Below are 25,503 nucleotides of genomic sequence, written 5' to 3'. Positions count from 1 at the left end.
AGTCTATCAATTGTCCAGGTGAAGTAAGAGGCAGGTTCGGAGGAAGGAAAGTAGGAGGAATGAAGAATACTAGCCATCCCTGCCAAAAGACTTAGGTTTTCCAGCTTTTGTGAACAGCCATTAATACATTTTGGAATAGTCAGTTTTCAGCCATCAGCTTTTACAATAGAGTTCTCTTTTTTCACAGCATCTTCTTTTTCCAGACTCCACCAGTAGCTGCTTTTTCTCCTCTACCTTTCTTTTTAAAGCCTCAATTATAGCTTTTCGTTATTTCATCAAATGTTTCCTGTGTCTTAATACTGTTTCTTGGCTGCAGGTATGAAAAAGGCAAGTTGAAAATGTGACTACCAATACAACAAACATTTTGCCTGAGCTGTACGCTGGGGTGACTCCCCTTAAGCGTGATCCTATCCGCCACCTTGGGGTTTTGCTTATTCTTGCTCTTCTTGGCGCTTTCCCTCCCTCCCCATGCAGCTACCCACAACACAGCGTAGCTGCACACATAAATGTGTGTATGGGTACATACCCTTGAGTGTGCTGTGACCACTATAATTTATAAATAGGGCGAGCTGCGTCACACCAATTCCACATGGTCTACATAAAGACCTTGAATAGGACAGAAAACTGATGGTATTTGCGAATCGCGCGCTACATTGGACATCCTAGATTGGTTCCCCAACCTGTGGACTAAACTTTCAGGATTGCATCAAAGGTTAAAAAAAAAAAAAAAAAAATCTAAAGATAGTTTACAAATTTCGATTTGGGGAACCAATCCAGGATCTCCAAACACCACTAAAGACTTTTTCACAATCAACTTCCAATCCTGGTCACCATACCAAGTGTTCAATTTCAAGGCCTTGAAGACGGCTAAGGTCGAAACATGTGTAGGCTGACTTTATGGGAATAAATTCACCTACAGATGACCAGATATTGTTTTACTTAAATTCTAAAAGACTGCATACCTAACTTTAAGGAGGTAGAGTGCGATTCGCCAATACCAATCCATTCTCTGTCCTAGCTGCACACATACTCTGACCTGGACTACGGTCCCCGAGGGCATTCAACCCATAGCACTCTATACTTTAGAGAGTTACTCTAGAGGAAAAATTCTGTAAATGAGGTGGACATTGTGCAGCATTCATCTTTATGTGTGAAAAAAAGGGAATAACTCCAGATAGGGACGTCAGATGTACCCTCCTCCCCCAAACATCAAATAGATTAACCAAAATAAAAAAATATTGCTTACCTAACTACAAAAGCATGACTGTCTTGAAATCCTTTTCTTCACGTATCTTTCTACTTTCATCGATACCCTCTATCAGCAATTTACAATTAACTTCCGCAGGAATTATTGTCTAAAAGAAGAAATAAAAGTAAATTTAGTATGCGCCAAGTATTCGTGCCAGGTCTGTACCCAATACCATTAATTTATAGTGGGCTTGCTATGGATGTTCTGCCTGATGTGTCCAGATTTATGAGTGATTGGTGCTTGGTTAACTTGCGCCAAGACTTCCACCCATTGTGGCTTTAACTAGTTGCATCTGTTAGAGGTGGGTGTTCAGGAGAGGCAATACGTTCTTCACTGCAGAGCTCCTGTACCTAGAATGCTGCAGTCATTGTGTGCGTCTCCTTTAAAAGACAAGCACCTGTTTCAGTTTCTTAAACGTACATATCGAGAGCCCCAGCTTGCAGACAGCAACATGTACAGGAAATAGGAGGGTATGCAGGGACAGAACCCATTACCAAAGTGATCTTTACAGGGGGAACAAAAAGTCAATATTACACCTTAGCAGGAAGGCCTTTGCTAATATGAGCCAGGCACTATCCTCCAGTAGAGTCAGATGTCTCCTCCCACCCAAACCAACCCCCCCCCCGGCCCCAGGGGGAGGGGCAGAAATTATTTTACTCAGGGGGGGGGGAGGGATCAGCATAGAAAGGCTTGAAGACCACTGCCTTAAGGGAATAAGTGACCCCCCCCACTTTCAAATATCAAAACAGCAGCACTCTTTCACGGCCAGGTAAGAAAACTCCCGCTACCGCACCAGTCCTCCGATACACAGGCTGCTTAAAAATCCAGACAAGCATGAAAATAGCTCATCATCATCTAATGAGACTGAACTGGTCCCATCATTAGAGAAGAAAAACCATAAAAGGCATTCACCCCAGATCATAATAAACAATGATCAAAAAAGATATTTTCATAATTCATGGCAGGGATCACTATCTCTAGCAAGCATTCAATAAAGTTTACAGGCAAACTATCTTCAATTAACTGCTGAGGTTAAGTGGATGGAAAAAAAACAATTGAAGGGGCAATAAAATCCCTCCAGGAACCTCATCAACCTATATAGAGAATGTGACACAAGTATAACTAGAACATGCAGCAATCCTGAGTCCCTGAAACTTACATTTGTATATATTAAATCATGTAGCGATTTCCCCAACCCTTAAGGGCTCTATCACCATTATTGCCGAACTACATCATGCCCGCTACCAAGACTATACTAAGGTTTATGAAACTTAGTGCTTGGTACCTTCATAATAACGACCTATACTGTACTCAGACCCTGCGCCTTGCAGGAAAGAAACCTGAGACTGAGCGACACTACCCCGAATTTACGACCCCAAGATTAGCAGCCTCAGTACCCAAGACACTGACAGACGACAAAATACCAGAACGGTACGCTCCCACCTACCCACACCAACCATAGAAATTGCACATAAAACTCTTGCCAAAAGTAACCCACCCAAACAGACTTCCCCTTACACAAGGGCAGCGTAAGGCGACAACTATCAATGGAGCCATCATCAATGCCAGATCCCTCATAGCACACACCACCAGATAGCAGACTTACTTATCACCAACGATCTAGACATCTTAGCCGTGACCGAATCCTGGCTTCATGATGCAGCGGGCCCAGCCCTCATGTTAGCCATACCAGAGGGATACCAAATACATAGTGGACAGGCCCAACGCTAGAGGAGGTGGCCTGGCCATCATAGCCAAAACTAAACTTGCACTAAGGCAGAGTACTCCTTCTGAACTAAAATCCTGCAAGTTACTCACAGCCAAACTCCCGATCTCCAACAATAGTACGCTAACTATCTTTCTAGTATACCGACCCCCAGGTCCCATTGGCTCATTCGAAGACCACTTCTCCAGCCTCCTCACCAACATTAAGGACACCTCACAATTACTATTGTTAGGGGACTTCAATCTGGGGTTTAAGGACCCGAAGGACAAACATGCCCATTCCATTGAAACCATTCTGACGGACTTTGGTTTGACCCAAACAGTCGCTAACCCTACACACACACAGAAGGTTGCACCCTAGACTGGTTAGCCAACCTGAATTGCGCGATCACCATTACCAAAATAACCCCCCCGCCCCAACCTTAGACAGACCATTACCTAATCAACTTCCCGGCTGCCATAGTGGCACCAATACAGAAAAATACTGAATTAGTTCCCCCGCTCCCTACTAGAAGCAAAAAAGACATTACTGCAGAAAAATTGCTCCCACTCCTCCTACCTTCCCTCTCTGCTCTCACTAACAACTCCAACCCTAATACGCTAATAGCCACATTCAACAACACCATGACTAAAGCCCTGGACATCATTGCGCCCACCAAACTTCGTAAAAGCAAACAAAAATCCCATCTGAAAACATGGTTTACCCCCCAACTCAAAGAATTGAGACTCCAGAAAAGGAAATTACAAGCCATCTGGCGACACACCCCAACAGCGGAAAATAAATCTATCCTAACCAGTTTCGCTAACATGTACAAAAAAGAAATCATCCTTAACAAAATAAGCACACAACGAAAGAATCTCCAAAGCCAACCATAATACTAAGGAGCTCTTTAACATCCTCCGTGAAATGGAGAACCCTATTCCTCCCATAGATCACAGCCCGAAAGATAAACAATGGTGCACCATTGTTTAACGCCTCCTTTAATTCAAGTACCGTCCCAACTAACCTTAAAGGATTGTGGGTACTACCACTTCTTAAAAAACAGACACTTGACCCGTCCATTGCCACCAACTATAGACCCATAACAACGTTCCCCTTCCTCCTTAAAATCATTGACAGAGTAGCCTACCTCCAAATTCAAACCTATTTGGAGGAAAACCACCTACTAGGATCACGCCAATCTGGATTCAGACCACAACACGGGACTGAAACAGCGTTAATTGACCTAAAAACCCAAATCGACGAGCTGAAGGATAAAGGGAAAACAGCTATGCTACTCCTCCTCGACCTCTCGGCAGCTTTTGATCTGGTGGATCATGCAGTATTATGCGAACATCTATCAGCTGTACACTTCCCGAGTGAAGCCATAGCGTGGGTTCAATCCTTCCTTGCCAACCGTACGATGAGTGTTCTCCCCATCAGCCTCAGCAGACCCAATCCAAATCACCTGTGGTGTCCCACAAGGTTCATGTGTCTCACCAACAATGTATAAACATCTTTACCAAGCCTCTCTGACAAACTTGACCGTCTGGGTGTTACATATACAGACTATGCTGATGACACCCAGATCCTCATTCCCCCAACAGGCAACTTTGTCGAAGACACAGCGTTGGGAAACAGGATATACCTCATCATTCAGACATGGACTCTACCTGAATGATGACAAAACCAAGATACTGATCCTGGGTTCTGACTCCAATCTAAAAATACTAAGTCCCAACTATGCCGCCTTTACCATCGATGGCAATGTAATTAAAGTAGTCTCCCAGGTAAAAACACTAGGTTTCTACCTGGACTACACACACACTAAAACAACAAGTCAGCTCCATGGCCTGATCTACAGCCTATACTTGCAAATTAATTAGAGCCTGTAGACCCTTTCTATCCAAAACTAGCTGCATTACACTTGCCAATGCATTAATAATGTCCAAACTTGACTACTGTAATGCCTTATATGCCAGAGCTAATAAAAGTATCAATAACATTAAAATATTACAAAATAATGCACTGAGAGCAGCCCTGGATATACCCCGTCGTGAACATATATCTAACTTTAGAAGAGACCAACATTGGTTAAAAGTTAGTGACAGGATACTCCTCAAACTGGCCTCCCTCTCCTTCAAATGCCTTAATAATGCCGCTCCCCCTGATCTCTCTGCCAGACTGACCAGAAAAAGCCCTACCTACCAAACTAGAGCCTACAATCACCTCTGCCTAGACATTCCTAAATTCAGACTGGCCAAAGCAGGTGGATCTAGCTTCCCTGTCAAAGCCGCACTCTATTGGGATGCACTGCCCACTCACATCAGAGTGGAACAACTATGCTCTAGCTTTAGAAGTAATCTGTTGACCTGGTTGCGTACCAATGACAATTAACATCTAATGACCCTTTGATTACTGCAGAACCTGTATCTGTGCATATGTGTGTATAGCTGTTCCCATGTGCCTAGTATTGTTGATCATGCACTGCATATACCTTACCAAACTATGCCTATATGTCATATGTAACTTCTATATTCTGTAACTAAGCTTAAAGTTTCCTTGTATCTGCTGCGCCCAGCTACCCACGGGTTGGGAGCGCATTACCAAATAAACAAACTAAACGTAGATTGAGTAGAGCGAGAGTTGGGGGGAGGGGGTTTAGAATACCGTCCCCTGCACATAAAGGCTGGCACAACTAGCCCTACTGTGAACCCAAAAGGCAATGGAAAACAGGGGTCAACAAGCCATCTGTGTGTTCTTTAAAATAAATGCCGTAAAAAGCTCTGCCTCAAGGGTATAGCATCCGTAACTTCCAGCAGTGAAAAAATATTCAAAGGCATTACAATACAAAATGAGTCTTTGAATGCCGGACAGTTCGCTTTTTAGGGGACTGGGGGGGGTAGCTTTACAGAACCTCTTTAGGGGTGCTTTGACCTTGAACTTCACAGAGTACCTACCCTGTAAACTTCACATTACACAAATCTCAAAAATTTTCTTGAAAGGGGGTGGGGGGCGTGGACTCTCCTTTAATGCAAATTCGGTTGCTGGACATGACACTTTTTTAGTTGGCTGGTGTTCAATGGCTTAAGTGAAAGCAATGATCAGGTTGCAAGCATTGTTAAGAGAAATAAATAGATGGGGCTGGGGGGCCCCCATCTGTCCACTGTTGGTTAGAGTCTTTTTCTCTCCCTTCGTCATGAGAGTTTGGATGGCCAATATTTGCAACCATTCTCGGTGCGTAGAATCACAACAACGAATCTAAGCCCAAAGCACCCTGTGCCGCCAGGAGGAGGAATGCAGGAATCGAAGAACTCATTCATCAGTGCGTTACAACCATCCCCAGCCTGAGACTACACCTGGCAGTGTGTGCAGCACACCCCGTACCACACAGCGGCTCAAACAGTCTGCCACACACTTCAAAATTTAGCCAGCCTTCATGCTAGCCAAACAAAACTTTGCCGCTCGGCATACTACTTCAGAATTAAGCAATATTAAAGATGCTGCGAAAGTCACACACGCTTCCCACAAGCCACACATCAACAGTACCCACATAAGGGAAATCTATGCCAGCGGGTATCTGTGCACTGGCATGCAGCTGTCTGGGCAACTTATTGAAAATTACAAGCATTGTGCCCTCTATATACAATAGACATGGGGTCTCCAACCTTTATGTTGGCGTGAGCTACTTTCAGTAGGGGGCACACAGCAAGAGCTACTTGCGGGCTATATCAGGGGTTGGGGTTGTTCATCAACATTTTTTTAGCTGTAATTTTCCCCTTTATAAATATAAGGAATAACGTATCCCTTCACGATTATATTAAGTTAAAAAATCTCTTTATTGCATTCTTATTTATTAGAAGTTCTCACAAAAGACTTTCACAATGTAGGAAAATGATTGGGACATTCAGTGTGAAGGTTGACACTGCATGCAATCCACCAGTGCTCTGTAGTCTGGTGTATAACTTGATACAGCAACTCGAATGGAGTCACTCAGATTCTCATCTGTCTCGGGCGGGTTCGAAATTTCGATTTGATGAAGTTCATATCTGAAAATGCAGATTCACAGAGATAGGTGGAACCAAACAGAGAAGTCAATTTTAATGCTGCTGTGCAAATGTTACTGTACTCGTTGTGATCAACAAGGCTCCAGAAATTGATGTGAGATTGTCTGCTTTTCAACTGAATGTGCCCTTGCAGGCTGACAATCTCCAGTTCCATAGCAAAACTGTTCAGAGTAAACAGCTCACTCATTTGTTCTGCAAGTTCACAAACATTGACTTCCATGAAGGGGTTTGCAATGAACATCAGACACTGTTCAATCCTTTTGAAATCCCTGAGCCGGTCACTGAACTCTTCTTTAAGCCTGCTCAGGAGACTGCTGTATTTGTCTATATTCAGGACTCGCTGTATGCTCTGTCAGCATTTGCATTACAGAAGGGAAAAGATGCATTTTCCTTTTCTCCACTTAAATGTCTTTACTGCGTTACTGCGCTTATGTCAGCAATGGTTTTAACCTTTCCTTGTAGTTCACAGTTCAGGGTATTTCATTTCTTAGTAACATCTGCCAGAAATGCCAAATCAAGTAGCCAAGAAATGCTGCATAATTGGCCAATGTCTTCATTTCTTGACCTCATGAAGTCTGATTTCTGGCAAAAGTGAAAGAAAGTAGTATTTAAGCCATTGGATTTCCGTGTGTAGCAACAGATCACTATGTGCGGCAGATAGTTCATTCTGTGCTGTTTGGCCATTGCACAAATTGAATTCATAATTCGCACAACAAGGGCCATTATGTGATCAAACCCAATCACTTTGGCACAAATTGCCTGCTGGTGGATGATGCAGTGGTAGTGCAATAATGGAGGGAAATCAGGGTCTGCTTTACAGCACGCAAAAAAACAGAACGACGCCCTGGTGCACCATCAGTTGTTATTGCCACCAACTTGTTCAATGGAATTTTTGTTTTGACAAAATAATTCTTGACCTCATTGTAGATATCAACACCTCTGGTGAAGTCTTCAAACACCATTCGGGCAAACAGTGCCAGCTGAGCATTATCACTTGCATCAACTGATTCATCACACTGAATGGAAAGAAAAAAATTGCATATGCTCAAATCTTTTTCCAATTGCCCCCTCACATTGGCTGATAGGTGCAAACACAATGACAAGGAGGGTATCTGCACTAACTGCACATCTGAAATGGCAGACATAATTTCAGGGCAGTTTCTAAATTCTTTTAAAAGTGACTCAGCCACGAGAGCCATAGCACCTTTCACAACTGCACCATCTGTAAAAGTGCATTCGTGTTTTGCCAAATAATGTGCAACTTTGAAGGATGCCTCTGTTGCAGCATTTGCTTTCTTATCTGGTTGGGTAAAAATGATTGTTGCATCTGCAGGGCAGCTTTTAGTTCAGCTACTTTTTGGGATCGCAGACGGGTTCCTTTAGGAAAGTTCTTTTCATAATTTATATGCATTGTCCCAAAATGCCTCTCGACATTACTCTATCCCACTGCAACTTGGCACTGCAGATTAAACACACACTTCCCTTTTACGCTTGCGAAAAAGAAATCGGTCTCCCACTCTTGATGAAAATTCTACGTCTTCTGCCTTTTGTTGGATGATCCGCCTACTTCTGCATCCATGATTTCAACACGTGTCTCGTTTGTACGTTTCTTTTGGGACTGCACGTGCAATGTAATCTGAGGGGGATTTCAATGTGTTATTATGGTTTTAAAAATAATTGAGCACACAAAATTCTGCTTAGTCAAAAAAAATGCCATTTTAGCACATTGGCAATTTTGAAAAATATTAACTTTGTGGCATGCACAAATCATGTGGCATGCAAGTCATTTAAAAAGATGTTATATGCTTGACAAACTGCTTAATCACATATAAATGCTTCTGTTGTGCTGACAGCAGTTATTAGGAAATTAAACTGTGGGTTCTTGGGCGTCAACTTTTGATATTCACTGCAGGGGCAGAAATAGCCCAACCTCTGCTCTGAATATAAGCAAGCAACCAACCAAAACCATGCCCTGGCCAAACACATTTTATAGGAATTGCAAAAGTCATATGATTAACAAGCAGTTTTTTTAATATTTAACATCTCAGCAATAGTCTCTCAACCTGCTGAGCTACCCTGGTAATCTTCTACTGTAGAGTGTGTCTATGGATCCCTTAATGTACTCAAAAATCGCTGTATTACCAACTGTATTTTGGGTGCACCCCAGCCAGGAAAGTGATTTAAAGTGGAACTGATGCAGTGTGGAGTTTGGAAAGAAGCAGCATGAAAGAAGTTGCCCCATTTTAAAACTTCTATTTTGAACATTTCCTTTGAGTGGAGTTCAAATGCCACCTCCGCACCCACACTGGCCCTTGTGGGATTCCCCCTTTACATTTTTCCCAGTTTCACTGCTGAGTGGAATAGTGTACCTGCACATCTCATTCATGTTCCAGTGGCATACTGCACGCCAAACGCGAGAGATTCTCTTCAGAGGGTGATCCACCAAAAGAAGAGCCTGGGACCAACAAGGCTGCAGCTACTATTAGTAACTGCAGAACTCTGGCTAGGAAGTCCCGTGGGGGCTTGCCCACCAGAGCCCTGCCTTCTAAAAATAGCTTGCATGACTGAAAATGAGCCCAGGGTCGAAACGGAGGCATGCAGCTATCATGCCGAATGTCTCTGCTTCACCCTGGGCCGACTTCCAGTCATATGAGTTACTATTAGAAACGGCAGGGCTCTGGCAAGGAAGTCCCGAGCCCTGTCTCCTAAAAGTAGCTAACATGATTGCAATGGGCCCAGGATGAAGCGGAGACATTAAGCAACACAGCTGAATGTCTCCATTTTACCCCCGGCTTTGTTCTGCTGAGCTGCCCGACCCTCTGACAGCACACGCAACAGTTGTGTGCACAGGGGCTGCAGTGGCTCGGCAGAAAAAAAAAGCAAAAAAAAAATATATAAAATAAATTATTGATTAACTTCCACCGGACCCAACTTACCTCAGCAAGACACGTTTTCCTGGAATGCCACTGTCAGCTTGCTGTGCCTTGCAGGGAGTGGTTTAGAAAATTTAGCTTTTCAAAGAGGTCGCCATAGTAAGCTAACAGTACAAGCCAGTGTGAATCACACAGATGCTCTTCTTTTGTCTTGTCTAAACTCAGGAGAAAGCGTCTCACTTTGTTCCCGAGTTCCTAAACACAATTTAAAACCTTTCCCCCTGGAGAGCAACCTGACCTCTGTGTGAAACAAAGCATCTTCTGCTCCCATTTCTGCACATAATGTGGTAAACAGACAGGCTCTGTGCATTTTATTAAGATGCATCGCACACATCTTTACAACAGAAGTCAGCACCTCTGAGAGTCCATTCCCCATATTGCGCACAGACAAAGCTTCCCAGGGGATCACGCAGTGCGTCCACAAAATATGTGGAGCTACTACCAACACTTGTGCTTTTAACCCACTTTGCTGGATTTTTCTTTACCTGGAGAGAGTGTGATCCTTTCTTCTCACTCTCTCATGTATTTCGATGTGCGTTTCATTCTTGTGTTCTTTGATTATGAAGCCTAAACAACTCCATAAGCATATTTTCATTTGTGTCACACAGCACCCTCAGTGCAGTGACACAGGGAAGGAAGCCTTTCAGGATGTCCCAAGGTTTAAATACCATCTCTGGGATAAACTGTTTCCCAGAGAAAGTAAAGTTAAATTGACTTTGCTAGTCTTTAAATTCCTAGACCCAGCACACACTACCTTCCAATAGAGTGCTGGATGGGTTATCTAGTAATCTTGTGTCTAGAGCAGTCAAATGCTACCCTTTCCTATCGAAATGGCTGGTGGCAGTGGTTTTACAACGAACTACCATGATTTTTCCCGACCACGAACACCGGCAGCTAAAAATCACGGGAGCCATGTTTTTCAAGATGGCGTCTGAGCCTCCTTTGTTTAAACAGGTCCCGGTCTTTTTTCGCCGTCCTTCTAGAATTTGTCTCTGCGCGCCAAACCAGTTTTGAACCCTTTGTTCCTACGCCTTTGGGAGGCTTCAGGACTGAAGACCGCCTCTGGCGCCCCAGTGTCTGGGGGGGGCAGGAAGAGAGGGAGGTGCCCGAAACTCCCTGGGCTTAGTCTCCTAGGAGACCCAAATGCACTCCGGCGTGATTGGCTGGCTGACTGTCTGGCAAGGACAGCCAACCTGCTGGGCGAGTGACAGCTATGCTGGAACGAACAGGAGAGAACTGAATAAAAGGAGAGCCTCTTGGCTTGGAAGGCAGATTCGACCACTGGAACGAAAGAACCGAAGACGAGCTGGAAGAGGACGGCTGCTGCAACTCCTGGACCGTTGGTTTGCCCGGTGAAGCCCTGCTGCAGGTCCAAAATTCCCACTTCAGCTCGACAGAGAAACCCCTTCAAGGACGACTTCTTCCTTTGAGTTGGTAGGACCAATCAACTCGTAAGACACCTGGATACCATTCTCGGAGCTGGTTAGGATTAACCAGGGAGAAGAACACTAGCTTGTGTGCTTGAAGGAAAGCTACTGGAACTGAAGATTTGCCAAGTCTGCCAGCTTTGTGACCAGTCGCAGTGCAGGAGTACCCCGACATCCTCCCTCTTGTCCCCACGACTGAGGCTCAGGAACAGCAAGATCTGCAGGAAATGCCAGGAACAGAAGTCTTCAGCTGCATCTTTTTCTTCATTGGCAGGTACTGTGAAAACTCGAGAGAACTTACCTCTCACTGCAAAAGTGCTTATAACGTGGGCAACTTTCAGGCCCGATCATCTTGTGACCTAGAATACTTTCTTCAACGACTACTTCTGAGAACTTTGGCAAAGACTTTACCGTTTAATAACCAGAACCGTTTTATCCTATACAAGACATTAGCCCATTGACTTTGGCCTAACCTACTGCATTGAATTGACTCCTCTGGTGAACTATTTGCCAGGTTTCAGAATCACTGGGATATTCGTTGGATTAACCTATGCCTTTTTACTCCTACTTTACTGCTATTTTGCCCTTACTTCAGGGGAACGCAACTGCTTAAGTAATCAATACTGTAGTATATATGTGTGATATAACTTGCCTCCTTTTAGTGAATGCTATCCTTCATAAGTGTTTTACCAAGAAAGGTTGAGTGTAAGTGTCTATTTGAATACTTGTGATTGTAGACCTGTGTAACAGCCCTTACAGCTCACATTCCCTCTTGAGATAAGCCCGACTGCTCAATCCTGCTACCAAAAACTGTAGTACAGACTTATACCAAAGGTTGGTTTTGCTTACACCTGTAGTCCTAATTGTATGTGGTGGTCCCAGAGGCTACTGCATGCAATTCTGCCTAACACTGGATAAGGCCACAGATTGGCGGCGAAAACCATACCTGGATGCACAGGGCCAATATAAACCTTCAGCACTTCTACTCAACCAATGTTACACAGGGAAAAGAAATCCTTACTTGCCTGCATGACTGGGTCAAGTGCTTCACTGGATTTTTCTTGCTGGGACACAGGTGGTTAGGTTGACACACCAACGCTTGGAGCAATGTTGCTGCAATGAAAACAGTCAAGGATACATTTCTACCTGCAACTCCAAAATGAGCAGGGGTTAATGTTAGGGAGAATTCTCCAGAATGGCTAATTTCCCTTACCTGATGAGTCCCTCGCAGCTTTGCTGGATTTCTAGGATTTATGTTTTCACCTGGTAAGAGTGTGAGCCTTTTTTCCCCACTATTACATGTGTTTTTGCTGTGTGTTGTACATTTTTTGCTCATGGACTATGGAGTCTCACCTACTCCATAGGCATCTTTTTACTGTGTGTCACACAGCACCTTTAGTGCAGTGACACAGGGTTGTCTTTTTAGACTTCCCACTTTAAAGTCCATTTTCTGGGACTGACTACTGTCTCCCAGTACATGTAAAGTTGCCATTGACTTTGTCTTTTTAAATTTACAGACCCAGTACAACCTATCTTCCAATCGAGTACTGAAGGGTTAATAGTTGTTATCCCTTTATGTCTGTTTCTCATGGAACAATATTTAGTTTGCCGTTCTAAGATTTGGCTGGTGGCAGTGGTATCTAAAATTTGTATTCTACCGAGAGCTATGAAAATAGCCTCGGTACAGTTAGAGGCTATGGTGGTAGCCTCAAACTCTAACCCGCTGGACCCCATTGATTTTTATTTGGATCCGGTCGGGTTTATTCGCCATTTCTTTTTGTAAAGATCTTTCTCGTGTTTTACTCTGCGCGCCAAACCAGGTTTGGTTCCTTTGTTTGCTGTCCTTCTGCACAGAAGCCCTCCTTAGGCGCCCGAGTGTCTGGGTGGACAGGATGTGAGGGAGGGGTTTGAGGCCCCCTGCACAGGGTCTCCTTGGAGACCCAAGTCGCACTCTTGCTTGATTGGCTAGTTGACTGTCCTGCCAGGACAGCCACTCTGCTGTGTGATTGACAGCCAGGCTGTGTGAATGGGGGAAAACTGCTTAAAAGCAGGTCTTTGGGACTACTTGGAAGGCAGAGTCGCCACTGGAACGAGAGAACCAACGAGGAGCTGAAGGAAGATGACTGCTGCAACTACTGGACATCCTGGTGAAGCGCCTGCTGCAGGTCTGAATCGCCCGAAACTCTGACAGAGAAGCTCTGCAAGGAATGTTCTTCCCTTGAGCTTGTTGGGACCAACCAGCTCGCCAGACACCAAACGCCAGCCTCCCTCTCCTGGTCGAATTTGCTGTGCATCGCTGCAGTGAACCGGATAGCCAGGAGGAACGGAACCCGTTTGGGTTTTAAGGAGCGCACATTTTAGTCGACGCTTTGCTCTGCTGCTGGCTTTTTCCCTGGGCAGTGCAGGACCCTCCAGTCTTCCTCCTTGTCGCCTTGACAGTCGCTTGAAGAACCGTGAGCCTGCAGGAAGTGCCAGGAACAACCGCCTCAGCTACAGCATTCTTCTTCATTTAAGGTACTGTTCAAATCCGGTCGGTCGTTCGTTCCGACTGCGGTCGAGTGTTTGAAATCTTTCGCCTCTCCGAAGGCTTGACCTTCTCTACTCTTTTGATCAATATTTCCTTCGACCAACTTCGTTTTGGACTCTCTGAACTGTGGGATACTCTGCAAAGACTCTGAACCATTAACATTGGCCCAGGCCTATTGACTTGAACCCTAGTTGTAGTAAGCCTTCTCTAGATTTCCCTATCACTTGTTGGTGGTGTTGTTGATTATTGATAACCTTGTCCTTTACCTCTCTTTTTAAATTGCTGGAGTACCATTTTGCTCACACTTCATTTTTGAGCTTAACTTGTCCAGAATTGATTGGGTGTTTTAGTGTATCAAGATTGTGATTTTCTGCTGCTTTTAACTGTTTTATAACTGATGGTGTAAATCAATGTATATTCTTTTACTCCAAAACCTTGAATCAGTGTTTGTTTGAACCATAGTAACTGCTGTCCTTTGTGTAACTTCTGATACTGCTCACTTTACTCTTGAGATAAGACTGGCTGCTCAGCCATCGCTACCACTTTACTGTGTAGTACAGGCTTGTACCAAAGGTGAAATTGTACTTGCACGTAGTCAATTGTGTGCGATGTTCCCAAAGGGTACTGCATAGGATTCTGCCTCACACTTAAAACCAGCTCTTGGTGTTAGGCATCAACTAGTAAGCAGGACGGAACGCTTGGAAACCCAGAGAGTACACAGTGCACTGTAAATGCAACTCCCACATGAAACGTGAACTTTCAGTACCGCCCCCAAACTGAACATGAGAAAGGAACGGCCTCAAAAATAGGTTTTAAATCCCTGATGGCGACTCCCACTACACCTTTAAAATTACCCCACCATCACCCACAGCAAAATACAGTTGTTTTAAAAAAAAAAGACATTCTTACCGTCGGCAAGGCCTAATACAGATGTCAGGATTTTTCATGGTGCCATTGCTGCTGGGGACTTTGCTGTCCAAGATGGGATGATTGAGCCAATTTGTGTTCTTGCAATTGAAAAAGTACAATAAATAAAAAAATAAAAAAGATAGATGTACCATTGACCATACCAATATTTGCGCACTACGCTCTGCCAGTTGTCACACATCCTCCCTCGCACACAAAAGGGACCTATAGTGCAGGGTCCAACCAGGAAATCTCCAAAGTTTGCTATAGGCCAGTCCACCCCAGCTGGCAGAGAGCAGTCAGAACACATACCTGAAAACGTGACTTGTACTCAGTCACAGAGACAAAAAAAAATAAAAGAGTGAGCATCAGCTTGTTATATTTTACCCTTAACAGTTGAGAAGTCCAGCCTGCTGGCATTCCAATCATTCATCTACATAGAATACGACATGTTATTTCGGAAACATCGAGTAATAGCCATGTAGCTTATACTGCAGTTAGGTGACAGCGCTGACGTAGCAGTTGACTGCCGCAGCTACCATGCCAGACGAGGGCCCCTGGCTTCTCTGCAACATATGGTGCCACATGCAGGCGAAGGCCTGGCACCCACAGCAGGATGATATACATGAATTCCACTTTAAATCACTTCTATGGCAGCGGTGCACCCAAAGTACTGTTGGTAATGCAGTGATTTTAGTACATCAAGGGATGCATAGACTTGCTCTATAGTAGATGGCTCCTGGGGTAGCTCAGCAGGTTGACAGACCATTGCGGAGACTGTTTAAGGGTAACAAACAATAAAAACAAAAAAATAATGCAAAATCGAATGCCTTTTTGCAATTACTTATAAAAAAGGAAGTGCTATAAAATATGTTTGGCCATGGGATGGGTTGGGGTATTTAACATTGACCACCCCCCTCCCCGCCACAGTGATGTTCATGGCCCATCGATTTCTGTGGTGTCCCTTTCAGGACAGAAAAAAACAAACGGGATGAGCAAACAGAGCCAGGAAATGCGCAAGTGACGGCTGGGGAAAGGAGCACTGTTAGGTCACTGAGCCCCCAGCTTACCTCTGCAAAGCTGGGGGCGGTAAAGCCTGGTCATGGCTGAGGTAGGCCGGGTCCCGAGACCTGGCCAGACATATGATGCTGGATCTTGGACCCGGCCAGCGCCGTCCCATGGAGCAGAGGGTTGACGAGGCAGAGGGACAGCCAAAGCAGGGGGACCGGTGTTGTATGATATCTGTCTCCCCCACAGCAGATTGCTGGAGAGCCCAGCAATCTGCTGTGGGGGAGCTGAATATCATACAACACTGGAAATGCGTGCTTCCGTTGCTGCTCGCCTCTTCCCCCATGGCCAAGCAAGGTGGGGGCACAGAGGGAGAGGGGTGCAGGGGGAACCAGCATTGCAGTGATCCGGCCCCCCTGCTCACCTTTCCCCACGCGTTATTCTTTGTGGGTCCAAAGGGAGAGAGGGAAGCAGAGGGACCGACAAAGGCCTGAAACGCTTGCTTCCCGGCACTCCCTCCAACTGTGGTGCGGCGGTCTGAGCTGAGAAGCGGCATCCCTTACCAGGCAATAAGATGCTGGCAGCACCAGCAGGAAGCAACAACGCAGCGTGGACACGCGATCCAAATGCAGGCAAGCGCACATCCAGGCTGCATTTATTCCCCCCGAGCCCCCATCACATTGCACTGACTGAGCATGTATTTTCTCTTTTCTCCCTGTCCTGGATCACACGCCCCACAGATAGAAGACCTCTGCCTACAGTATGGCTTTTTTTTGGGCTAAATACTCATGGTTATCTTGCTCGCAAGACTACATAGGCGTTTGCATTTTCACTGTATACTAGCAAAGCAACGGGCAGGCACCTAGTCAGTGAGACAACGCAGGTAGGAAGTCGGTCCTATACAGAAAGAAATAAATATTTGGGGGGGGGGTGAGGGGGGGTCAATGCACTGCCTGGAAGCACGAAGCGGTAAAGTCAGGCACATCTCCCTGCAATGTTCAGAACCCCTCACCTCGTAAAGGCAGTAAAGTTACAGAAATCATACCAAGGGAACTGCATGCCGTCGTAGTGTGCCCACTGCTGCTTTAACAGTGAAAGCTGTGTTGTGCAGATAACGGCAGCGCTGGTCATAGGGCCGGCTCTCGCCGGATCCCGCACCAGGTGTGTAGCCGGATCCATCGTCGCAAATCCCAAACCCATGCTCTGCGCTGGGTTACTTTGGAAAAAAAAAAAAGAAAAGAGGCGGCACCGAGCGGAGCAGCAAATTGCCGCCATGAGCGCTCTGATGTCTCTGCCCCCCTACGTGTATACAGCAGGACTTGGATACAGGTCACAGCTGCAGGAAAAGAAACTAACTTCCTCTGGTGACCCTGTGCAGGGTGCACAGGGTCACCAGAGGAAGTTAAAGTCCTCAGCCACGACCCAGTTTATTTATACAATGTTTGTCGGATACCTGTATCCGACAAACATTGCATTAATAAATAACCCCCATTATCATTTAAACTATCCCACACGATGCAGCCACCCAACTGCTTTCAGAGGTGAGCTGCAGGAGCTGTGCCGGGTGTGGTTCAAGTAAAAGAAAACGTTGCTTATGGCGTAGTGTGGATGTTGAGTGGGACGCAGTCTGTAGCAGACAGACGTTCCCTTTGGTTTGCAGTCTTTCTACACGCTCCATTCATCCAGAAGAAGCGCATTAAACAGTGTTGTGGACGCTGAGACGGACGCAGTCTGTTGCAGTCCGTGGCTGTCAGGGGGGCCAATGGACGAAAACAGAAGTCTGCGCAGCAGGCGCCATAGGATTATGGAGGAAGAATCTTGCCCCGCCAACTTCAAGCAGCAAACGGCAACTCCTAGCAGGAAGGGGGGCAGCGAGAAGATTGAAGGTAAGAGCTGCGTCTCCCGGGAGAACCTAGTGTGTGACACACTGGAGCGGGTGATAAACAAAACAGACCGCTGAGGCAATGCATCCAGCGTGCCCTCATGAATACAAAGAAAGCTACATCGAAGACTATCTGAAGCTGGAGATATGGTTTCCATTGCTATAAACACCGTCACCCCTGGGGTAAGCCCACGGCCGACGCTCTAAGGTCAGGAGGCAGCTCTCCCCCATCCCCTCCTACCTGCTGCTCGCTTGCGGTTAAGAAAACGAACATGAAAGAATTGTCGAAGTCCACGATAGTGGTCAGAGGATTTAACAACTCCTCCAGATACGCTGACAAGGAATAATGCATGGGGGTATTGTGCGGATAACGTGGAAGAAGGAAACTCATTAGCCCAATTAACATCTGAAGACAAAGGACCACACAATCCCGGGAAGTAGGCTTGGAGATCTCGCGAACGCCTAAGAAGGCAAAAAGCCAGAAAATGTAAGATCTACGCAAGCCACTACCTCAACCCTCCCTACCGAAGTAGCTTGCCGAGAGGAGACGGGCCCCTGAGGGATAAAGCCCAGCCCGGCCAAAGTGATGAAAAAGAAAAAAAAACACAGCCATTGTGGGGGAGGGGGCAAATTCTTACAGCGGGCTACAAATCAGAAGAAAACACTCAAGAGACCCCGAGTATCCCTATCCCAGAATCGCCTGGGAAAGAAGACCTGGTTGAGTTTGACTCTAGTCTGGCACTGTGAAGAGACTTGAGGTAGGATAAGTGGGAGGCCCTCGGGCCGCTGGTGAAATACCACTACTCATTGTTTTTCCACTTACACGGTGAGGCGGGGGGCGAGCCCCGTGGGGCTCTCGCTTCTTGCTCCAAGCACTCGGCACCTGCCGGGCACGACCCGCTCCGGGGACAGTGGCAGGTGGGGAGTTTGACTGGGGTGGTACACCCTGTCAAAGGATAACGCAGGTGTCCTAAGGCGAACTCAAGGAGGACAGAAACCTCCCGCGGAGCAGAAGGGCAAAAGCTAGCTTGATCTCGATTTTTCAGTATGAATACAGACCGTGAAAGCAGGGCTTCACGATCCTGCTGACTTTTTGGGTTTCAAGCAGGAGGTATCAGAAAGGTTACCACAGTGATAACTGGCTTGTGGCGGCGTCGCTTTTTGATACTTCGATGTCGACTCTTCCTATCATTGTGAAACAGAATTCACCAAGCATCGGATTGTTCACCCACTAATAGGGAACGTGAGGTGGATTTAGACCGTCGTGAGACAGGTCAGTTTTACCCTACTGATGATGTGTTGTTACAATAGTAATCCTGTTCAGTACGAGAGGAACCGCAGGTTCAGACATCTGGTGTGCATGCTTGGCTGAGGAGCCAATGGGGTGAAGCTACCATCTGTGGGATTGACTGAACGCCTCTACGTCCGAAATCCCCCCTCGACCCCAGACCGTGATACTGCAGCGCTGTCGAGCATCGGTTAGCTTAGGATAGCTGGCCTCGGGGGCCGGTGTGTAGAGCCGATTGCCTCAGGACTTGAGTGTGGACAGAAGGGGGCCACCTCTCTCACCCATATTGCACCGCATGTTTGTGCGGAATCTGGTGCTAAATCATTCGACAACCTGATTCTGGTTCAGGGTTTCGTAAGTAGCAGAGCAGCTACGTCGCTGCGATCTATTGGAAATCATCCTCTGACCTGTCTCAAATGTGGGGCGACTGTCCCTCCCCAGAGGGATAAGCTCCAGGGTGGATCAAAAACCTCTTACGTGGAGGGGGAGAAAAACTGTAAGGTGGCCTTGCCAGAGCTCGAGGATGACGATTGGTGCTGGCCCATGGCTTTGGACACCTGCCGGTGCCCTGTCCTTTGTCAGGCGGGAGGGCCAAAGGCCCTTCCCATCCAGGCCCATTGGAATGCTTTGACCTACCAGATGGCCGCTCTCCGAGCCCGGCCATCTGGTTATTGGCCAGAGGAATGTCTGCAAGGACCAGGCGGCTTGGCTGCTCTGGAAGTTCTGATGGGCGTCAGTTTAAAATGTTTCTCCAGTTTGGTCTATAAGGAGCCCGACGCTTTTGCCGAGAGGTCCCACTCTGTCACTCTGGGTACACAGATGACAAAACTTAGTCTCCTTCCTCCGGATGACTATAGACTGGGTGAGAGGGACCCGTCTGCGCTCCTCTTGGTTCTCGTTGCCCAACCCGGGCTCTATGGTGAAAACCCGGGCCAGCCGGGGGAGCGTGCCCCACGCAATGCCCCAGCAGAGACTGGCCTGCTGGGGGTGCTTTTCCGAGCACTCCATGGGATCGATTTGGTGCACTTGGTTTGTCTAGGGTTGGACTGCTTGGCCATCCTCGGCTGTTTCAAGCAATTTGCTTCCACCCGCCTTGGGACCGTGTCAAGGGTTTGCTTCCCTCGGGGAGGGCCCCCTCGTGTGGGCAGCTCTAGAGTGAAGGCTAAGCACCCCGGCAACTCCCCAGTGGTCAGATCAGACGGGATCCCCCTCGCAAGCCACGACGCAGCCCCTCCTCCACCAAGCACGTTTCTCCAGCAGTTCGGAACACACGATGGCTGCTGACCCCCTCTGTCGCCATACCAGTGGCAGCGTGCTGGCAAACCCCCCCCCCCCCTACCGGTTCAAGTTGTGCCTGGTCTCTCCCACCCACCCTGTGGCATGGCTGAGCAGGCCCGGCCGCCGGCACCCGCGTGACCAACCTGTCCACCCGACACGCACACGTCTAGGGATGCTCTTTGGCGCTCGGGTCCTGCAGACAGCCCCAGAGGGTGCAAAGGTTGGCTCTGAGGCAGTCGCGCGCACCCCCCCCCCCGTTGCCACCCTCCATCAGGTGCGGCTACCTCATTGATCCTGCCAGTAGCATATGCGTGTCTGAAAGATTAAGCCATGCACGTGTAAGTACAAACGACTGGTACAGTGAAACTGCAAATGGCTCATTAAATCAGTTATGGTTCCATTGATCGCGCCATCTGTTACTTGGATAGCTGGTAATTCTAGCGCTAATACATGTCGACGAGCGCGGACCTCCCGGGATGCATGCATTTATCAGACCAAGACCAATCCGGGCTCGTCCGGCCGCTTTGGTGACTCTAAATAACCTCATGCCGATTGCACATCCATGTGACCGCGACGATGCATTCAGATCAACTTTCGATGGTACTTTGGTGACCACGAGCAATGGGGAATCGGGGTTTTCATTCTGGAGAGGGAGCCTGAGCAACGGCTACCACATCAAGGAATGCAGCAGGCGCCGAAATTACCCAATCACGAATACGGGAGTTAGTGACGAAAAATAACAGTACAGGACTCTTTCGAGGCACTGTAACTGGAATGAGTACAATTTTTAAATCCTTTAACGAGTACCCATTGGTGGGCAAGTCTGGTGCCAGCAGCCACAGTAATTCCAGTTCCAATAGCATATATTAAAGTTGCTGCAGTTAAAAAGCTTGTAGTTGGATCTTGGGATCGAGATGGCGGTCCGTCGTGAGGCGAGCTACCACCGCCTGTCCCAGCCCCTGCTTGAACGTCCTGGAGGTCTGAAGCGTTTACTTTGAAAAAAGTACTGTGTTCAAAGCAGGCTGGTCGCCTGAATACTTAAACTAGGAATAATGGAATAGGACACTGGTTCTATTTTGTTGTTATTCGGAACTGGGGCCGCGATTAAGAGGGACGGCCGGGGGCATTCGTATTGTGCCGCTAGAGGTGACATTCTTGGACCAGCGCAAGACGAACCAAAGTGAAAGCATTAGCCAATAATGTTTTCATTAATCAACTGTTGTTTTTGGTTGTTGGTCTTGTCTGCCACTCTGCCAAATTCCCCTAGGAGTGCTGTTAACTTCCTGAGGGAAGTGTCCATGTCTGTTAGCACGACTAGGAGGTCGTCGGCAAAGGCCATTGCCTTATGGTCTTCCCCACCGAATGTATTCCCTTTTATTCCCCTCTCATGTCCAATTCTAGCTAGGAAGGGTTTGAGAAAGTTTGCGTACAGGAATGGTGACATGGGCAGCCCTGCTTAGTACCCCTAGTGATCCTTATCGCCTGGGAGACATGCCTATTGATAGCCAGCCTGATAAGTGGTGCTTCATAGTTGACTTTGACCAGGTGGACAAGAACTCTGAACGCCTGAAGGATCTCTTCTGTACGTGTGGTTTCCTGTCCCTGCACCATCTGAATGAGGCGTATTGTACCTGCCGCCTCCTTCTGCTTGACCTACCTGGCTAAGAGCCGGCCTGTCTTGTTTGCCTGGAGGTAATACTTCTGCCTCAAGAATCGGAGCGATTTTACTGCTCGTTTAGCTAGAAGGATATTGATTTGCCCTTTGATATGCCTATACTCCCTCCTGATCATTACCCCCACTATCGGTCTCCATTACCCCTGTTCTAGGTCCACCTGAAGGGCCTTCTCCCGTTTGGCTCGAGATGCCTGCTTTGCTAGGAGCATCCCCACATGGTTGCCTTAAAGGCGTCCCATACTACATGTTCCTGCACCTCCGGGGTCTTATTTTCCCCAAAGAAGTTGCAGATGGACTTATGTATCTCGTCGCAAATTAATGCATCTCTCAACAGAAGTCAGGGGAACCGCCACTTCCAGATGTCCCCCCCCCCTCCCATTGGATTTGTAGCTGCAGGGGAGTGTGGTCGGGCATGGCTATGGTTTCCCTTTCTATGATCCATACTTGGTAAAGCATTGTCTGCGAAAACCAATAGGTAATCAATTCTTGAGAATGTTCGGTGCACATGTGAGTAGTAAGTATACCCCTGGGAGTCCCCTTTTAGTTCATGCCATGTATCTGCTAATGCCATTCTGTTATGCTAGCCTGTTATGCTAGCCTGTAGTTGACTAGATGGGCCTTCAGATGTGGGTGTCCTGTCTGCGTTTCTGTCCGTGGATGGGCGCCACGCCAAGTTAAAATCCCGTCAGTATTAGCTGGCTTTTTGTTAATTGGTTTAGCTTCTCCAAAACCCCCTGCAAGTATTTGTCCTGCCCAGAGTTGGGGGCGTACACTGTGGCGATTGTGAGAGGCCACCCCCCATTGTAGCTGGACGAAGAGGAATCTACCTTCCTTGTCGACTTTTGGGCCTATTATTTCGACGTCAGGTAGGTGTCTAAACGCTATGAGGACCCCATAAGCTTTGCTCTTGTCGTTGGCCTGCAGAACCTGGGGTTATCCTCAACTTCATTCTGTATCTGTCTTGCTTACGGATATCGGTCCCCTGGAGCGTCCCAATGTCGGGCTTGGTATCCTGGAGGAGGTTCTCCAGTTTGTCTCTTTAGTCGGTGTGTTTAGTCCTTTAACATTGAGTTTTAGTATTTGGATCCCTACCAATACCCCGTTACGTTCTGAGAGTAACCATGTCGAAACGATCCCCCTCCAGCTGGACTCGGCTCAACTTCCCCAGGCCGTAACATCGCCCCTTCCGGCTGGACTCGGCTCAACTTCCCCAAGCCGCAACATCGTCCTAGGTTGCTGGATCTCGTTCCCATCCCAGAGAATAACTGTACGGGGAGAGCCATTCCTCTGCTCTCCCCTGTTTCCAAGATCCGTCACCCACCAGCCCCACAGTCTCCCGGAGCCGACCCTTAGGCTGACATTCCCTGTGTAACCCCACCAGGTCTTAACCCGTGTCTCGTGATTCCTCCCCCCCACCCCTGCTGCTGTTAAGTGGACAGCCTATTCAGCCTGGGGCTTCGGTTGCTATCCCCCCCCCGGACCCTGCAATTGTTTGTGTCTCGGCTCTGACCCCTCTACTCTTCTCCACTCCCATGGCTTCTCTTGGTGGCTTTCATGTTCTGGCCTCTATTTAGGTCCTCCCCCTGCATCCCCTTCGTCAATATTCAGGATCTTGGGTCCCTCATCAAACGTAGTGATGAGGTGTTGGCACCCTTCCCATTTGAAGACCATTCCAAAGGAGAATGTCCACCTGGATCTTATCTGGGCTTTGGTCACCGGGCCCATTTGCCTCCTCATTGTTAGTATGGATTTGGCCAGGTACTGGAAAAGTCCTGACGGCGCTGTTCACTTTTATCAGGGTTGCTTTCCTCGCCGCTTGGCGGATCCATTTGTTTCGGTTGTATCGCTGTAAAGCCATCGCCACTTCTCTTGCCTGGCCCCGGGTTCTTCTCGCTGCGGACCTTCTATCTGAGAATTTCTCCCCCAGCCATGCCCAGCAAATCTTTGAACACGTGCTGCATTGTTTCCCTGAGGTCGGCATCGCTCGCACTTTCTTGCAGCCCCTTCACCCTGATGTTGGACCTTCCTGAGCGGTTCTCCAAGTCCTTGACTTGGAGCTCCAGGTTGTGTCGCTACCACCTGCTGCTTCGCTAATACATCTATCTTCCGGGTGTTTTAAGTGAGTTCTTGAATTGCGTTTCATTTGTATCAATTCAACTGTCGCCTTTGATTTCCTGCAGGGATTGTGCAAGTTCTGTGCGTATTAGGCTTAATTGTGTCTGAAGGGTAGCAGTCATTTGGTCACTGAATGCCTTAAAGCACTGTTGCAGCCCCTTGCTTGTGACCTCTTGCCCCTGTGGTAGCGCCAGGGGTTCCTCCAACTGCTGCCTCTCTGTCACCGATGGATCCTCTTCCTCCGGGGCTTCCCCCTCATTTCTCCATAGCTTTTGGAGGGTCCCTTCTGTTTTCTTGAGATCTGGGGCCTTTTTTGGCCTCCTTGGCCTTGTTGCGCAACATTCCCTGCTGATGGCGAGTGCCTGCCTGCACCTTACTGTAGGGGGCTTCTTCCCAGGCCTCTGAGGTTCTTCTTGACCCCGGGGTATTGGCCAGTTCTGTAGGAAGGGGATGCTTTTCTCTCCCTCCTGTGCGCAGCGGCGGTCTAGCTCCCCTTTAGAGCCTAGGTTGGTTGCCCCCCTGGGGGCCGTGGGGCTAATACGCTCAAAGGTATTAGTGGTTATGGTCGCAGTGTCACACTGGCCTGGAGTCCAGGAGCTTCTTGAATTTCTTCCCAGGGGGCCCCCGTGCTCCCACCACTCCTGAGCCTCTAAGTATGTTCTTGAACCCATGGAGGTTCCTTCTCGGTTAATCTTGCATGGCAGGGTTAGTTTTCATAAGGGTGGGTGGTGGAGCGAAGCAGCGCTCTCCTGCAGAGTCAAATGCTGAGGGTTGGGGGCACGTGCCGTCCCCACCCCTCGCCCCCGGGTTCCTTCCCTGGCCGTTAGCGGGGGATGCTGCAGGAGACTTAGTGCTGTAACCCTTCTATTACTGCAGTTTGCCTCTGATATTGCTGAATGGTATGGGCATGGGCCTTTGCCGGGGTCCGGGTATGCTGCGGGTCTCCTGCCATAGGGGGGGTCCCCTTCGAAGTGTAGGTTATGGTGCGCTGGGGCAGATGCTTTCATAAACCTCCATGTCCGTTGTTTGGGAGGGGAGCGTCTTGCGTGCGCCTGCTTCTTGGCTGCCAACTCCCTTAATTATGCCTACTTAGCCTGCGCCAGCTGGGGCGCATCACAGCTCATGGGGGCCCTGCGCCGCGTGGTTCATGGGGGCCCTGCGCTGCGTGGAGCCGGGCTTGCTGTATGGGGCAGAGGCAGGCGCAGGATTTCAGGGGAATACTACCCGCTCCCTCTCATTTGTAGCTGGGTGTCCGGGCTGCGCCGGCTCTGCTGTACTGCCAGTGGATCCGGGTTGGTCCGCTCACACTCCCCAGTCTCGCCTATGTTGCCTTGGCTGAATGGGTACCCTGCGTCTTCTGCACCACCCGCGTGGGTTCGCTGATCTTCTCCGGCTCGACTGCCAGTCCCCACACAGGCATCGCTGCTGGCGGTCTCAGGTCCA

General features: G+C 47.9%; 1 protein-coding gene across 5 annotated transcripts in view; it reads right to left on the bottom strand.

The window, feature by feature from the left end:
- The window catches only part of PRIM2 (DNA primase subunit 2), a 1,404,979-nt gene that overhangs the window by 1,367,195 nt on the left and 12,281 nt on the right, over nt 1-25,503 (bottom strand). For 2 of the 5 annotated variants that reach the window (XM_069606181.1, XM_069606182.1), the window contains exon 2: nt 14,818-14,915. The exons of 1 other annotated variant lie outside the window; for it this stretch is intronic. In XM_069606181.1, coding sequence (XP_069462282.1) covers nt 14,818-14,855 — 38 coding nt within the window. In that variant the 5' untranslated portion in view covers nt 14,856-14,915. Of the gene's footprint in view, nt 1-1,246; nt 1,356-14,817; nt 14,916-25,503 lie in introns of all 5 variants that reach the window. 2 more of the 5 variants (XM_069606179.1, XM_069606178.1) reach the window with 2 other exon arrangements.

Source organism: Ambystoma mexicanum, chromosome 4p, assembly GCF_040938575.1.
Source record: "Ambystoma mexicanum isolate Mex_15411 chromosome 4p, UKY_AmexF1_1, whole genome shotgun sequence".
NCBI classification, from domain to species: Eukaryota; Metazoa; Chordata; class Amphibia; order Caudata; family Ambystomatidae; genus Ambystoma; species Ambystoma mexicanum.
The sequence above is the reverse complement of the archived record's forward strand: the minus strand, read 5'-3'. Positions and strand labels throughout refer to the sequence as shown.